Source organism: Lolium perenne, chromosome 3, assembly GCF_019359855.2.
Source record: "Lolium perenne isolate Kyuss_39 chromosome 3, Kyuss_2.0, whole genome shotgun sequence".
NCBI classification, from domain to species: Eukaryota; Viridiplantae; Streptophyta; class Magnoliopsida; order Poales; family Poaceae; genus Lolium; species Lolium perenne.
Window position 1 is genome coordinate 225,770,021 of NC_067246.2, and position 16,098 is coordinate 225,786,118.

At 44.7% G+C, this 16,098-nt stretch overlaps 3 protein-coding genes across 4 annotated transcripts; 1 reads left to right on the forward strand and 2 right to left on the reverse strand.

Annotated features, from left to right (window-relative positions):
* Positions 1–1,301: 1,301 nt before the first annotated feature.
* LOC127343529 (uncharacterized) lies at positions 1,302–2,477 on the reverse strand. Its single transcript, XM_051369653.2, has 3 exons — positions 2,322–2,477; positions 1,765–2,238; positions 1,302–1,665 (listed from the first exon to the last, which is right to left on the reverse strand). Exons 1-3 carry the CDS (start codon positions 2,379–2,381, stop codon positions 1,519–1,521), a joined length of 681 nt encoding a protein of 226 aa, XP_051225613.1. The 5' UTR covers positions 2,382–2,477; the 3' UTR covers positions 1,302–1,518.
* Positions 2,478–6,300: 3,823 nt separating this feature from the next.
* Positions 6,301–11,620, reverse strand: LOC127343530 (protein PLASTID TRANSCRIPTIONALLY ACTIVE 7). Of its 2 annotated transcripts, none has more exons than XM_051369654.2 (4): positions 11,420–11,619; positions 11,231–11,320; positions 10,249–10,600; positions 6,301–6,619 (listed from the first exon to the last, which is right to left on the reverse strand). In XM_051369654.2, the coding sequence occupies exons 1-3, from the start codon at positions 11,549–11,551 to the stop codon at positions 10,268–10,270; spliced, it is 555 nt and encodes a 184-aa protein (XP_051225614.1). In that variant the 5' UTR covers positions 11,552–11,619; the 3' UTR covers positions 6,301–6,619; positions 10,249–10,267. The 2 variants fall into 2 exon arrangements, with proteins under 2 accessions (XP_051225614.1, XP_051225615.1); XM_051369655.2 differs by lacking the exon at positions 6,301–6,619 and adding an exon at positions 7,952–9,799 and having other exon boundaries at positions 11,420–11,620.
* Positions 11,621–14,671: 3,051 nt separating this feature from the next.
* LOC139838101 (protein ALP1-like) lies at positions 14,672–15,796 on the forward strand. The gene has a single exon (XM_071827453.1). It carries the CDS (start codon positions 14,672–14,674, stop codon positions 15,794–15,796), a length of 1,125 nt encoding a protein of 374 aa, XP_071683554.1.
* Positions 15,797–16,098: the final 302 nt, after the last annotated feature.

Consider the following 16,098-nt stretch of genomic DNA (forward strand, 5'->3'; position numbering starts at 1 on the left):
TCACTAAGGATGATAGGAAGATTAAAAACATTAGTGTTTGGGAAGATGGTGCACCATTCAGCATTAGCAAGACAACGATCAAGTCTCTCAAATATAGGTTTAGAAGAAAAACGTTTGTTCGTCCACGTATAAGCCGGTCCACTAAAACCTAAGTCAAACAAACCACATTGCTTAACATATGAGTTGAAAGTACGCATGCGAAGTTTATTTACATTGATAGAGGTGGTATCCATATCACACATGATATCATTAAAGTCACCTAAACAAACTACTGGCTTGCCAAGATTTTCACACACAAAATTGTAAACATGGTCCCAGATCATCCTAGTGTGGCGATGATGGGGATCTCCATAAATGCAAGCCAAGGCAAAGTTCACATTAGTAGTTCTGTTAACAACTATAGCTAAAATCATATATTGGTTGTAGAACTTGACTGAAACACAAACTTCATCAGTCCAAAGCAACCAGAGCCCACCTGATCGACCATTGGACGGTACTACAAAGCTACCAGCAGTATTAAATCGAGAATTAAGATGTGAAGATTTGTACCTCGATGTTCTTATTTCTGAAACAAAAGTGATATGTGCACTTGTGGAGCTCATGAATCTGGCAAGGTAGTCCATCTTAGCAGAGCTATCTAGGTCCTTACCTACACCTCGGCGGTTCCAACCTGCGAGCTTCATGCCTGGCGTATTTGTGCCTAGTGGAAACACAATCGCCAAGGTGAAGACCTTGAGAACAGAAGCCAAACAACAACAGCCGTGGTGGTGTAGATGAACAGGGCCGGCGTACTGAGTGCTCCTGTAGCAACTTCAGATCTTGCGGGAGGCACGCCCCAGCCTCAAACACGAATATCGATGATGAAGAGCTTAATCGGTAAACGGGATCAGCAGAAAAGGGGAATTTTTTGAGAGAGAAGAACAGACAGCAAATCAGGGGATTTTTGAGAGAGAAGCAAATAGCAAGGAGAAGAAAGGCCAGAGATTCAGATCAGAGATCAGATTTGAAACCAGTGGGAAGAATCATAGGAAGGGAAGATCGGCATATCGCCAAGCTACGGCATGTCGCCAGTCGCCATACGGCACCTCCGTCCGAAGTGTATGAACAGACGGTAAACTTGAGCTGAACATTGCATTGTCATAGTTGCACAAGGCCCAAAATACATCGAATGATACAATCTGGAACTCCAAACAAAATGCAGAACATTGTTTTTGGCCTGTTCCACTCTATCCTACCTAGCCACACAGCGTCACCCACCAATCGGGCCTCAGGATAACAAATGGATGCACATTCAAGCAACATGATTTCTAATTGCAAACTTTATTAGACTCTGAAAAATAAAGCATGGAAGGGAGGAGTCAGGAATGCCTGCCTCTAACATTTGGCTAGGTCCTGACAAGTGACAACCTCCACGGGGTAAACGCTAAATTAGAAACCAAAGATGTAACAGATGGACTCTGTAGAAATCGAACTACAACTTGAGAAGATACATCAGGGTGTGCTTTGACACTGGCACAATTAGTAATCCCGAGTGGCAGGCTTGTAAGTGCTCGTGTCCTTGGCTGGGACGTTGGCGCTGCCGTTTGTGGTGTCGCCGCCCATTCCGATCGTGTTCATCACCGCGTCCTTGGCCCCCACCGCCGCGCCCTTCACCGTCTCCCCTGCCTACAGACAAAGCAAGCCCAAACTTAATCTCCAGAACGTTCGTTGCAAGATTCAACGATTACCGCAAGGAAGAAAGTGAACTGTACTACTGTAGTGTACCTGCACGAGGAGGCTGCCAGTCTTGTCCTTGCCGGCGACGGCAGTATCCACGGCGTACTGCGCCACGGCGCCGGCCTTCTGCTTGGCAACCTCGGCGGTCTGCGCGACGTAGCTCCCAGTCTGCTCCGCGCCCGCGCGCGCGGTGTCCACGGTATACTGCGCGGCGCCGGCCGCCTTCTGCTTGGCCGCCTCGGCCGTCTGCCCGATGTAGCTCCCGGTCTGCTGCGCGGTCCCGGCCGCCTTGTCCTTGGCCTCGCAGCCCTTCTCCTTGGTGGCCTCCGCTGCACCGCGGCCCTTGTCCATGGCGCGGCCCGTGGCGTCCGACGCCGCGTCCTTGGCCTCGTAGGCCTTCTCCTTGGTCGCCTCCTTGGCGTCGCCGCCCCGGTCCATGGCGCGGCCCGCGGCGTCGGAGGCCGTGTCCTTGGCCTCCCTCGCCTTCTCCTGCGCCGCGCCCATCATGTGCCCCGTCTTCTCCTGCAATGCAGCACCCAAAACAGTGTAAGTTTCTCGGGGAAAATGAGATATCGACATGGGACGAGATCGCTCATGAAACTGACCTCGGCGCGGGCCTTGGCCTCACCGGCGTGGTAGCTAGCTTGGTCCTGACGAGAAGCCATTCTTCTTCGCAAGCTAACGGCGAGAACAGAAACTGGTTAGGACTCGACAAGCTTACACAAAGAAACGCTGGAGAGAACTCGAGTAGTGTACAATGTAGGTTTGCTTTGGATGCTTGCAATGCTGATGTGTGCTTTGTTGTTGTGATGAGCAGCTTCGTCGACTGGTATCTTTATAGCGGTTGAGCTTGGAGAGGAGCTCAGACACGTGTCACGACGGGGCATGTACATGATCGCCACGTCGGGGGACACGCGTTGTGAAGGGCAGGGACTTCCCAGGTGTCCGCCTCTGCCTGGTGCTTCAAACTGCCATAGCCGGAGAAAAATAATGGAGAAAAGCAGGGAAGGGAGGAGGACGCGGCGGATGGGCTCGTTCATCGAGGTGCCTGTGTGGCTGGGTCTGGGTGGGTCGACGTCGTGAATCGTGATGGGCTCGACCTAGGATAGATATCTCACGCGGCTGCGAGTTTGCCACATCGAGCCTTTTTTCAATGTGAGTGGTCGGTGCCGTACACGGAGTGTGTCTTCTTGGGCTCGTGCCTGCTCCGCTCGAGCATGCCGGCGAGGCATGTGTCGGTGCTCGACCTGGAGCATGGAGGATGGTGCAAGGTCACCACGTCATGCAACACTTTTGTCTTTTGATACATACATCATTTAAACAAGGAAAAATATATAGTCCATACAACGCATCATCTTTTAAGCCTCATTTGATTCTTGGGATAGGAAAAACATGAAAATAGGAAAAGCATATGATCAAAATGTTATGCCTACTTAAATCCTATGAAAAGATGAAGTGTGTTTGATTATTGCAAATGAATTTTTCATAATATTTACACTATAATTTTTGTATAATTAGTTCCTATAATATGTTTTCATAATTTAAACATTTTATGTAGGAAATTTTTCCATAGAATCTAAATCCTACATAATTTCTATACGATTCCTATGAATCAAAGGAGATCTTAGTTTCATCCCTTATAGTTAATGGTGTGGGAGTTAAATAATTTATAGTAGAAAATTGTGTTGCTAAGGAAAAATACGTGCTACAATAGAAAAATATCCTAGTTCTCATATTTTCTAAGAGATCATGATTTTGCTTTCATTCTCTTTCCATCAACTCATCAAAAAACCAATGTGACAATAATTTTGCTTTCATTCTCTTTCCATCAACTCAGCAGAAAAACCAATGTGACAACTCTAAACAAGGTTGATGTTACCCTATTGTACATGCCTTGACAAGTAACAATGCTATAAAACTTGAAACATAATACCTATCAACATAGCCATCCCTCCTTTCGTCCTCATGTTAAACCTTCACACATTGCGGTGATCGACAGTGGCGGAGCTTGACTGAATTTGCACCGCGGGTAAAGAAAAACATGAGTATTTTAGGGGTGGGGGAGACCAAAATATCCATCTCAGCCCTTCCAAAAAATCATCACCATGTAATCCAAATCAGGGAGAAAAGGGGGGCAACGCCCCCCCCATGCATACGTTGCAATTTGAAACAACTGCTGAGTGGTACCGATATTCCATGTTGGGATGTCTCCTTCGACAAGAAGGGCCTACATCGCGAAAGGACGAGCATTGTTCATGACCATTGTGGTTCCGCTGCATCGCTTCATCACGCTAGAGATCACACTTCGACGACGGAACATCCCCTTCGTCATATACTCGCCGAAAGGGACGACTTACCTAGGGGTGACGTGCATACCGTCTGCGCGCGGTGTACATATCTGACTTTGGTAGGTGCGACCGATTCACAGTCCTCTAGCGTGGGGGCACGTGTTCCACCGCCGCTGCCTCAGGGAGGAGGTATCAGAGAGCCCGTTGTACAGGATAGCGCTAGCGTGAGACGTGGTGGATGAGGACTGGCGACGTACTTTTGTGTATACATGCCTTACTGTTCACTTAGAGACAAGTTATTCTTTATTGAGTCATTTCAAGTCATGCACACGTGCAAGCGTGAACCTAAAATCGCAAACACGTCTTGATCTCACTCGCTCACACCATCGTAGAACGGACCAGAGGTCATGTGATACGACAAGAATGCTCCCCCTCCCACCCCCTACAATCGGATTTCTTGGATGGTACAAGCAAAAAATAGCATGCAAAAGTTTTTTTACCCGGGGATACGATTTCCCGACGGCAATTTTTTGCCTAGGGAATGCGATTTCCCAGTGGCAAACAAGGTCGGCGGATATTTATGTGTCCTAGTACGCTCCTTACTGACAGATAATAGTACAATGGTAGGTTGCAGGAAAGCTCGACACTCAGCAGTGTTGTGGTGGATGGAATGGAGCCATTAATCCTTGCACCGTAACGCCAAAAGATGGACCAAAACTTGAGAATGGTCAAGGACGTCCCAATGAAGATCCACGGCCCCTCCTCCATGATACGCATCCAGTCTCCGAGACATGCATCCTGAATCACATACTTATTGTACTAGACTAGCTGCAAAGTAACCTTCCTCGTCAGGCCCCAAGCCGGCATCGGAATTTTGAAGAGAGATGCAACACTCAAAGATTTGTCAGTATGCAAACATAGTAATGCCATCAACTAGCCGCTTTCTTCAACTTTTCCAGGTTTTCTCCTTCCACCTTCACGTCCTCCTTCACTAAACCCTGCAAAATGAGCTTCTTCAACAGTACCTATCAAATCAGGTCCCCGTTATCCCTCCCTCTAGTTGCACCCCGCTTCCAAATGCCATTCTTCTATGATCCCCAAACTCTGCCACAGATCTACCCCCACCTCTACGCTAAGATCAGGCAGTTGGGCAAGCCAACCCCTTGATCAGTCTGGACGAGGGTTGGGGATGTCTAGTTTTGGACTAGGGACAGTGGATCCACGTTATACCTCGCCGACAATCAACATAGCAATCGAGTCGCCAAAACCCTAGACGCCCGAGCGAAAAGGTAACTACTGACCATATCATGTGTGGATAGACGCCAGCTTTTTCCCTAACAAAACAGTTAGCAGCCTACGCCATCTCCCCTTTGCATTCATAGATCTGATAGTGAACCATATTCGCCGCTCACTGCAGCCCCAATCATCGGGGGTGGCCCTGATCATCGGGGCCGCATGAGGTGATCACACATTGGCTTTTTCATTGGTTTTCTACAATTTTCCTACGTTTGGTGTCTTTAGTTTTGTTCCCTTTTTGCTCGTTTTTCTATTTTTGCCGGTCAATTTTTTAATTTTTCAAAATTTGAACATTTTAAAATTTTGTACAATACCAAAAGCCTTATAATGGATTCCAAAATAAGCCAAATAAGAGTTTTTTGTTTAATTTTCCAAAATTTCAACATTTTATAAATTTGAATTTTTTTATTTTTTACATTTTGAACATTTTTTTTATTTTTGAACATTTTTCAGTTTTGAACCTTTTCGATTTTTAACTTTTTTGAAATTTCAAAATTTAATAAATCTGAATATTTTAAATTTAAACAATTTTCATGTTTGGACTTTTAAAAATATTAACAATTTTCAAGTGTAAACATTTTTTAATTTAAACAGAAGGAAAACAAGAAAAAAAAAGTCAGTAAGTTTTTGTTGGGCTGCATTTGAGCGGCTCATGAATCGATCACTTGAGACGGCCCGGACGCTCGGTCCAGCTAAATGCGGTGAATAGCAGCTCCCAGATATGATCTCTTGCGTGCTGGTAGGTGAAAGAGACCCACCAGCTTCGCTCGAGGAAGCCATCTGACAGACTGACACTGCCCGATTTACCGACGAGCTACGAGCCCAACACAATGTGCTAAGCACAGCCGCCCAGGCCTGATTTGGAATATTCGAACCATTTGGACTTCCCAAAAGTTATATTGGATAGGGTAGTCCTCTCAAAAGAGAAGCAAACCTTCATTGCATAGCTTTCTCCAGCACTACCAGTTACCTCTAGTTCATGTCGCTAAGACAAGGTTCGTGGCAGCCCAAAGGTGAATCGAATATATCAATATCGATACAATATCTAAGACAACAATAAGATGGACCGATACATCTCGCTCAGCAAATCTGATTATTTCGATCCCGTGTCAGCACTGAAGCAACACAGATGACAGTTAAGAACAGTCTGCTTTCATTCACACACTATATATATTGAGAGGGCTGGCTACATAAGTTTCAGAGATCTGAAGATGAAAAGCGCCGTGAATTTTGATTATGGAAGTTGTCCCAGATTGCTCCCAACTGTAGTGTGTACAACAAAACTAGGAGCCCAGTCTGAAAAGAGCGCCTCCTTGATCCTGCAAAATATAATGATGGAACGTTAAAACTTGGAATCATGCATGGTGCCTTAGTGATGTAACTTTGCTCAACTTCACCCAGTAATTCCATGCGAATGAAAAGAATGCCTAAAGAAGAAAAACACAAAGACAGCATTAACTGGGCCATACTGAGCTCCTGGTATTTCGCTATCAGAATTATAGGATGCATTGGGAGTCAAGCACCGACCAACAAAAGCTATGATCTGACGTTTTGCAGGCTGTGCTACATGTCCAAGAAGCTTGCATCCCAAAATGAATGCCATAAAGAAAATATTTGCATCCAAAAGTTGTTTACATCACAACCCCAGAACAATGTTTTGCTTGACACTAGTTCCTGCATACATGTAATCTGAGATTCTTGATTAATGGGTGTTACACACTGGAAAGCACTGAACCACTAATGAAGGTAAAGTTGCTTCAAAGATCAGAAATGCATCTCCATAAGAAAACGATGTTTAAGCAAACGGCCAAGAAACAAAGCTGCCTCATAGCTCCAAAATGTCGACATGTAGCAAGGATGCCTCTGGCTTGAAGGGCCATCTAACCACTGATAGTGCTTCTCACTGTTCTCATCTATTTAAGGCCTAACGCATATTCAAGAAACGATTTATCTGCCTCGTGTATTATGCAACAGTAGGCATATGCCATATTGGATGCTTTTTCCTGGAGTGAAGAAAAATGTGAATCCATTTGGCTCTAGCTCCATCTCCTCGTGCTATGTTTCAGAGTTTTTTGCTTCCTGACTAAAAGGTTGTGATAAGGTACAATAATCTCGATCAATGCCTTTATAGTTCAAAATGGACCTTGTGCTGACTATAGGATTGATGGCTTGATGCACTAGCCACGTTTTCCAAAAGACCGATCTAATGGAAGGAGGTTAGGCACTATATTTATATTCAACACTTCCCCTCACGTCTAGGCTATTTTAGTCCTTAGCGTGGGTTCGGTGCGCGAGCAAGGTCTCGAACTTGAGACCTCTTGGCTGTGATACCATATAGTATTGATGCACTAGCCAAGTTTTCCAAAAGACCGATCTAATGGAAAGAGGCTAGGCACTATATTTATATTCAACACTGACTACTAATTCATCTAGTGCAATCGTAATGTAACCTTTGCACAGCTACATGTGCACTGGTGTGATGTTGACATTTTCAGCCTTGTCATGACATAGCTTCTTTACATGCGTAGTCACGTTGTTCAAGAAAGATCTGTGTATGTGGTTTCACACATTAAGGTAGCAAGATAGTGGGATTGCCAGTTTCTAAAACCCTGTTGCACTCGGGACTGTAAATAAGTAGTGGCTAGTCTAGGGTAGGATAAAGTAAAAGCAGCGACTCTGAAATTACTCTCCTGTTGCATCCATTTTTCTCTCACAGGTCACAATGCTGAAAACCAACAAATAGATGGTCAACTTCACGGAGGTGCTCGCTGCCTAGGATGACATAATGAGCGGCCAACAACACACCTGCATCTTGGTCGTGATCCTTTCAATTTGCAAAGCTAGTGGTACAGTGGATACGTGGGTGGTTAGGTCACAGAACCAGCCATAAACAGAACGGGTATACGGGCACATATCGCAGAAGGATAGGGTATAGCAAGACAAATCAACAGAATATGTATACGCATATGCCAATCGTATGAACAACGCTTGATAGGGAAGATCTCAAACAGGATCCCCACAAGATAACAGGCCAGCTGTTTTTCCTTTTGACCGATGGATCTGCTAGTGGGAGTACTGTTGCGCTTGCACTTGCAGCTTCGTCCATTTACATTGTATTTTTCTCACTCCACTCTGCTCTAGCACACTGTGACAGCTGTCAGTGTGCACTCACTCCACTTACTGTTGCCTGCCCCATTCGCTCAGCACTTACCATTTGATATAGTGGGTGAACTGTACCAGTCTTTGGTTATCTGATACATTGCCACTCCTTCGACTGAATTTTATTACTACGGTAGTGTAAATATTAAAGGTTTTAGAATGCAGCAAATAGGTATTGTGATAAAAAAACAGAGATGGCGCTGTTTTGTTTTCATGCCATTTTTATACTGTAGAAAACTCCATGCTCGTAAAATTACTAGGACATAATCTAATTGCGATAATATGTTTACAACTAAAGCAAGTGTTTTGTGCCTATCTGATAAGCAGGAAGACTACAAAAACATTGAAACCTAATTGGTGCTATCTACAGTTCGAAGCTATAAGGTAACATTTCATCTATTATGATAGATGTAGACAGCGTAAATTATGTTAACACAAAAATGCTTTACAAGAAAATGCAGTGCAATCAATGTTGGTTTTAGTTACTGGAAATCAAACGTAACTTTTAAAGTAGCTTCAGCTAGATGCAGTTGACCTTGTGTTGTGGAATATAAAGTTTCATCATAATCCTGTTGAACAATCATTACTGGTAGACCATATCTAAAGTTGCAACCTTCTCTTTCGTACAGGCTGACCCAGCATTCATGTATAAAAGGGGCAGCGAAACAATAGCTTCTTGCCAACAATTCTCCAAAGGGAATAACAATCTATTAGCGGTCAGCGCATATCAACATGCCTAAACCCACTATTGTACTCAGCATCATCCTTCTAATTGTTCTCTTCAATGCATCTGCAGGTATGGTGTCTGCTATTTCTTCTTCCTAATATTTTACCCAGTCATTGAATACATATATACTTGAACAAGTTCTTTTGTCATGCAGGCCAAACCATAGTGGTAGAATTTGATAATGGTATTACTCCAAAGTTGATAAAGGTTTGCCTATGTTGATCTCAAAGTTTTTGTTATAGCCATCTAAAGCAATGTTTAATGTGTTATGTTATTTCTGTTCCATATATCATACATGCGAGTGGTAGCTAACACTTTCTAGCTCGTGATGTTTTCTCTGATGGTTGGTCACTTCTATAAGAGATAATTGGATATAACTTATGCTTAAAATCAACAAATACCAGATAAATATATTTATAACTTTTATGTTCATTCATATGCTAAATTCGAAATACAAATTTCTTTATGCTTGAAATGCAGGGGTTCAACAGAAAGATTCTCACGGAGATTCAGGATTATGACTATGGAGGCGCAAACTCTAGGCATGATCCACGCAGAAGGCCTGGGGTTGGAGGCAGGAATGGCTAGAAGATAAGCTTCTTCATACATATCCCTGCATATGACAGTATCAGTATGCTACTACATGAAATGGGGTCATGTGAGGGACCAGCCACTCTCAGTAGCAACCCTATATAATTTTCCAATCCCCTTTTGTATGCTATATGCCTCCAAATGGATAAGAGAGAAGGATAGATATACTCTTATCCTCTATAAATAGTCTAGTAACGCGAAGTTGAGAATGGTTCGTTTTAAAGAGCACTAGGTGCATTACTAAATGCATAAGCGAGGCGGAGGATTAACTATGATGTCATTATGTGTGTTGATAATTATTTCTTGTGAGGTCATGTTATTATTTTCACGATGTTGACTAGAAGCAGATTCTCCAACCCTTAGACATGCTTGTGTGCAAGCACACTCATGACATCTACAACCAAGGATAATAATTTAAGTAGGGAGCAGGTAGTCAAGAAGTAATTGGAGAGTAAGTTGTGATATACATACTATGGAGCTGTGATTCTATTCAGTGCCCTTCTTCTTTTATGAAATAAGGCCCTGGCTTGATAGGATACGGATAAAGGTAACCCTCTGGCCGAGAAAATCCAGCTTCGTTCATGCGGTCACTGAGCACATGGAGTATAGGTTTTTTCAGTCCGTACTCATTCCTGTTCTTCTCAAGATAGGCATTAGCTTCTTCTGCCACCTCATTTGTGAAGGCGAATCTATTCTCTGCAGCTAACATCAGCTGGTTGATGTCCAAGCACACGAGCTTCCCGTTTTCCCTTACTTTTCTCACTTTCTCTTCTAAGAAAGGGATGCGATCCAACTTGTAACGCAACGTGTCATCTTCTTTGGTCTGCAAAAAGAAAAGGCAATTCTTAAACATGCTACCATTACGCTGCTAGTAAATACGTGGAAATACGGAAAGAATACAAAACTCTAAAGCATGGCAACAACGCCCATCATTTACTGATGTTTACCCAAAAGAACAAGAAGGCAGCTGCTTCCTACTTCATGTGATGGCGAATGGAATGTATTAAAGAAGTATACTCTAACTCCACAATGTATGAATTAGTGACTTCTCATTTGACAGTTTGAACAACCGATATAACTCAAAGGATGGTCACCAGCCAGCACGACCAAAGCACCTGCACACAAATGATAAACCGGATGCAGTCCTCTCAATGGGTGAATGGTCTGCCAGGGTTGATAAACAACATGGTAATAGACAACAGATGACCGTGCCACTCTTCAGCCCTATTGAGCATCACTGACCCCATCCTAAATGGGGAAGCCAAATTTCTAGGACCAATCATATAGAAATGGATGTTTGTAATCTTGAACACATCAATAAAACAGGTACTACTAGTATTTTGTTTGGCAACCTTGTCCGTCCTTCCATAGTTCCATTCTACACGGTCCTAAATTCCAACCGAAACAACCACGCAGAGATAAGGAGGCCGCATTGTTGGGCTGTTCCGCGTACCAGTTTCCGGCGACGCCACACTCGCCGCCCACCGCTGACTCGGCCTTCCCCGCCTTCCTTCCCACTCCCGGGCTCACTGCTCTGCTTTTTCTACAGATAATTGAAACAGCATAGTGAAAATTCAGTGAGTTGGCGAGGAGGAGAAGAGAAGGGGGGAAGGGAAGTAGGTTGCCCTGGGCGGGATTCCACCTGAGCCCTCATGGAGATGGTGACACCGCTGCGGCTAGTCCTACCGCTTGCTTGCGGGGTGGGGACGAGGCCGGCGGCGAGGTGCCCGTGGTGGTGGCGGGCGGCGAAGGAAGCGGCCACTGCCATGGCCATTGTTTTGGACCGGAGGTTTTGCGAAGCCGCTCACCTCATCCGGTTCTCGAGCCGCACTGCAGGAGTGGAGCAAGAGATGGCACCTGTATTATATGGGCTTTCAGCTACGCCTAACTAAGCTCTACGGCCCAACTACGAACGTGGGCTGGACAAGGCAATGGGGCTTGGAGGCAAAATCCCATGGGCCAAAGCGATCGTTTAACCTAGTTGCACGCGACCACGACGGCGACGAGCAGGAGGCGATCCCAACGGCGACGGGCAGGGAGGCGAGGAGCGATGGGCGTTGATGCGGAGCTCAGGGTCGTTGCCACCACCTGCCTCGTCACCGGCTTCGGTATCCTCTCTTCCCTCCCGCTCGCACTGTCAACGCAAACGCTCCGATGTCCTGCTGCATATATATACCTATATGTGTGCATAGTGCATCCAGTTCCTCTCCAAAGATAAGTGGTAAGTGCAACTTCTCATTTGACATGGTAGCTTTGTAAAATCATGATAGCGCGTAGGGATACCAAAATTGACCTAGACTTCTCTAATTTGGTGCACGCTGTACACCTAGCCTTTTCCACCCACGCAGTACTGAAGTGCATCTATTTCTTCCAGAAAATACAGTTCTACATGTAAATTTCCATATGGATTTTTTCTTAGGATATCTATATATGAATGCTACGAATGTATCATGGACTTTAGAGTACTCCATCCATTTCACTATATCAGGATACTTCTTTTCTAAATAACTGTCGGAGGAAATCAACCGCGCAGTTGTTGTGTTGTTTCCACTTTATGCCCGTATTAGTATGCTTTTGTGAATCATTAATTGGTTATATAGTGTGATAGAGATATGCATGGTTATATCTCATTTTGTTTTCTTAAGTTTAGTGCTTCCTTCGTCTTGTAGCATGATGGGCTGAGGACAGATATAGTGAAACATAGGGTGTATTTGATTGGTTATGTAGATTGACTCAAATATTTTTTAAACAAGATTGCACTTTTCCTTTTCTTGTTATTGCTTACAATGCTGAAACATTGGATCTGCCGCCACTTCTAGATTTGTAGCTATTAATAGTTATACAGAAATGTGTTCCCATCTGGGGTTCTTTATTGAAATGGATTTTTTTTCTCAGTTGGTGTTAATTAATTAGGGCTAACACCTAAAGGGAAAGTTCCATCATTTCTAAGTAAATGAAACCAATTCTTATTCATCTAGTGCGGCAGGTTATACCATAGGTTTGATAACAGGTCACCAGCTGGCAATTGGTTTTACTTCAGTGCTAGCGGTAGCAATATTGTGTGCTTCTCCCCATAATGCATGTTTGCTACTGGCATTCTTCATGGAAGTTCATGAGCAATGTCTATTTTCTCACTCGGTGCATGCTTTCTGCAATGCAGTTTCTATGAATGATTGGATCTTTGTTCCTTAATACATGATTTGGAAAAAGAAAAATACAGAAGATTGAAATGGAATATGCTTGCGTACAATATTTATGCAGGAGGATCCAGTTCAATTGGGTGTCCTTCAACCATGCACCATTTTCTAAATCGTTCAAAAGACTACAGTAGATTATGTAGTTCAATACAGAAACTACATTTGGATTGTTAGACAAACACTACTTCTCTGGCTTACTTCTCTGGATTGTTGGACAAACTACATTTGGATTGTGGATTTTTTTTTTCGTTTTAACTGTTTCTTATCGCTCAAACTGATATCATCAAGCGACATCTTGATTTTTTGCCCCTGCAATTTCAGGTCTTCTTCTTGCAGCATTTGTTAGTCCTATGATGGATTCATTTGAGACTGCGAAACAAGTTCACCAACCAGCTCTAAGTAACATATGTGATTTTTTCCTTATACAGCGTCAGTTTCACTTCACCATGTGTAGCTCCAATGACGCTGGGAATGGAGTGTGGTTTCTGTTGAATGGCCAGTTTACCATGCTTTTTTTTAAATGGGGGCAAAAGCTTTGCCCCAATATGTTACTCCGTGGGATTTATGCTGCTCTTTAGTCTGTGTCCAGATTAACATGCTTTTTTTTTTGAATGGCCAGTTGAATATGGGGGTAATTAAGAAGAAATATGTCTAGCCACTTAACAAAAAACCAGGCGAAAACCATTACCACAAGCGAACAACATCCAATGCATGCAACTTTCCCACGGGCTACACAAATCAACAAACTCACTCAACCTACTTCAACCACGAGCTGATGAAATGCAACAACCCAAAATGAGTCTATCAAGCAGGAGAAATTTTCCTCGCGATGACCCTCTTCTTTTTTGGTCCTCCCCAGAGACTTCTCCACCTTCCTAATTATGTCATGCGAAGCCTTCCCCGCCAACACACATGCAATTTTACCATGTTAGTCATCTGCCATTTAGATTTATCTGTTATTACTAAGTAAACTTGTCAAGTAAAATTCCATGTCCTTGAAGTAGGCAGTAAATGATGCTCAAAGCATGATTTCAAGTCTTAAATTGTATTGTCTAATCTACCTTTGAAACTCTCTTCTTCAAAATTATTGTGTTTCGTCTAGGTTAAGACGGAGGGTGTCTGTTAAATCCATAGTATTACTGAACCAGGGAGGCAACTTCTGCGCTACCTATGTATCACTTCTGAACTCTGTTGACCTATTGAAATCACAAGTTTTAGGCTGGTGCCAACGCGGGCTGTAGTGGGGGCGCTATCGCCGGCGACGGTGCGAGAGAGGGGCGAGAGAGGGGCGAGACGAGAGCGCGGGGCGGTGGCGCGGGCGCCCGGCGCTATCGCCCGCTACCGCCCAGCTACCGCCCGCGCTGGGGGCGAGAGGGAGGCGAGAGGCGGGCGATAGCGGGGCGGCAGCGTTGGCGAGGCGGGGCGAGAGCGCTGGGGGCGAGAGGGCGGGAGAGAGGCGGGCGACTGGCGGGCGAGAGGCGGGCGATAGGGTCTAATGGCTAGCTGACGTGGCGCGATCTGATTCGTCCATGTCAGCTAGCCGTTTGGTTTCAAAAATGGCAAAATTTCATCCTCACCCCCTATAAAAAACCCCCCATATGGTTTCACTCATTCCTCACCTCACTTCATCAGCTCCACTCTCCATTTCCACTCCTCTCAACGCCATATCTTCGTCTAGCAGCAGTTCTAGCGACGGAATGGAGGGTGATATGATCGAGCAGTTCCAGGCGGAGTATGAGGAGGAGATGCTCAACGAGGAGGCAGTGCCAAGACGGCGATGCCGCCGAGAGTTCATCAGGCGTGATCGTCTGGGTGCCCACGATCGGCTCTTCGAGGACTACTTCGCCGACGATTGCAATTATCCTCTGAGCTACTTTCGGCGAAGGTATCGGATGAGGCGATCCTTTTTTCTGCGCATTGTGGATAGATTGGGTGAATACACTCCGTATTTCACCCAAAGAGTTGATGCTCTCAACCGTGCTGGTTTTTCTCCCCTACAAAAGTGTACTGCGGCTTTGCGTCTGTTAGCTTATGGAGCCGCTGCAGGTACGATAAATGAGTGGCTTAAATTAGCTAGACAAACTTCATCAGATTGTCTAGATAGATTCTGTGAAGGCATCATTGAGTGTTACGGGGAGACGTTTTGCCGTCGCCCAAATGTGGAGGATACTCAGCGTCTGTTAGCGAAAGCTGAGGAGCGTGGCTTTCCGGGCATGTTAGGGAGCATCGATTGCATGCATTGGCAGTGGAGGAACTGCCCAGTGGCTCATGCTGGTCAATTCACAAGGGGAGACATCAAACACCCTACCATAATCTTAGAAGCCGTTGCGTCGTATGATCGTTGGATCTGGCATGCCTTTTTTGGAGTGGCCGGGTCCAACAACAACATCAATGTACTCAACCAGTCGCCGTTGTTCACTGATGTGCTTAGAGGAGAAGCACCCGTAGTGAACTTCACGGTGAATGGACACGAGTACCACTATGGTTACTACCTTGCCGACGGCATCTACCCCTCCTGGCCGGTGTTCATGAAAGGTGTTACTCTTCCACAAAGTGAAAAGCATCGAGTGTTCACTGCTGCTCAATCAGCTTGGCGCAAAGATGTCGAGTGTGCCTTTGGAGTGCTGAAGGCTAGGTTCAACATTCTAGCAGTTCCGGGACGCTCCTACTCGAGGCGTACTCTTGGGTTAATCATGCGTGCATGTGTCATTCTGCACAACATGATCATCGACGATGAGCTGGTACAAATTTGGACAACATCTATGAGACAGTTGATTCAAATGTCGGCCCTGCAATACACCACCATGCACCACCAAGCCTAGCAGCCATGATTCAGATGGACAACGAAATGAGGGAGTCACCGATGTATACACAGCTCCAGCATGATTTGATTGAGCATGTGTGGGCTAATGCCTAGATTATGTATCAAATTTTTATGTAATCTTTTCAAATTTTTATGTAATTTTTTTATGATGTAATCGGTAACAATTTTAGTTCAACAAAATAATTTCCTTGCATTATTTATATTGTTGTAATCTGAAAAAGAAATGCTGATGTCGATGAGAGAGAAAAGCTGACGTGGAGGAAAGAGAAGTGAGAGCTGGCACTATAGCCTGTGCATTGG

Bases quoted from the DNA above. Each gene is read 5' to 3' on its own strand.
- LOC127343529 (XM_051369653.2), bottom strand. From the start codon at position 2,381: ATGGCTTCTCGTCAGGACCAAGCTAGCTACCACGCCGGTGAGGCCAAG. The intron at 2,239-2,321 runs GTCAGTTTCATG...GCTGCATTGCAG, and splicing joins AGGCCAAGGCCCGCGCCGAG to GAGAAGACGGGGCACATGAT. The intron at 1,666-1,764 runs GTACACTACAGT...CTTTGTCTGTAG, and splicing joins CTGGCAGCCTCCTCGTGCAG to GCAGGGGAGACGGTGAAGGG.
- LOC127343530 (XM_051369654.2), bottom strand. From the start codon at position 11,551: ATGGCCATGGCAGTGGCCGCTTCCTTCGCCGCCCGCCACCACCACGGG. The intron at 11,321-11,419 runs GTGGAATCCCGC...AATTATCTGTAG, and splicing joins CCATCTCCATGAGGGCTCAG to AAAAAGCAGAGCAGTGAGCC. The intron at 10,601-11,230 runs GTACGCGGAACA...TTCTTTTTGCAG, and splicing joins TGTGGCGTCGCCGGAAACTG to ACCAAAGAAGATGACACGTT.
- LOC139838101 (XM_071827453.1), top strand. From the start codon at position 14,672: ATGGAGGGTGATATGATCGAGCAGTTCCAGGCGGAGTATGAGGAGGAG.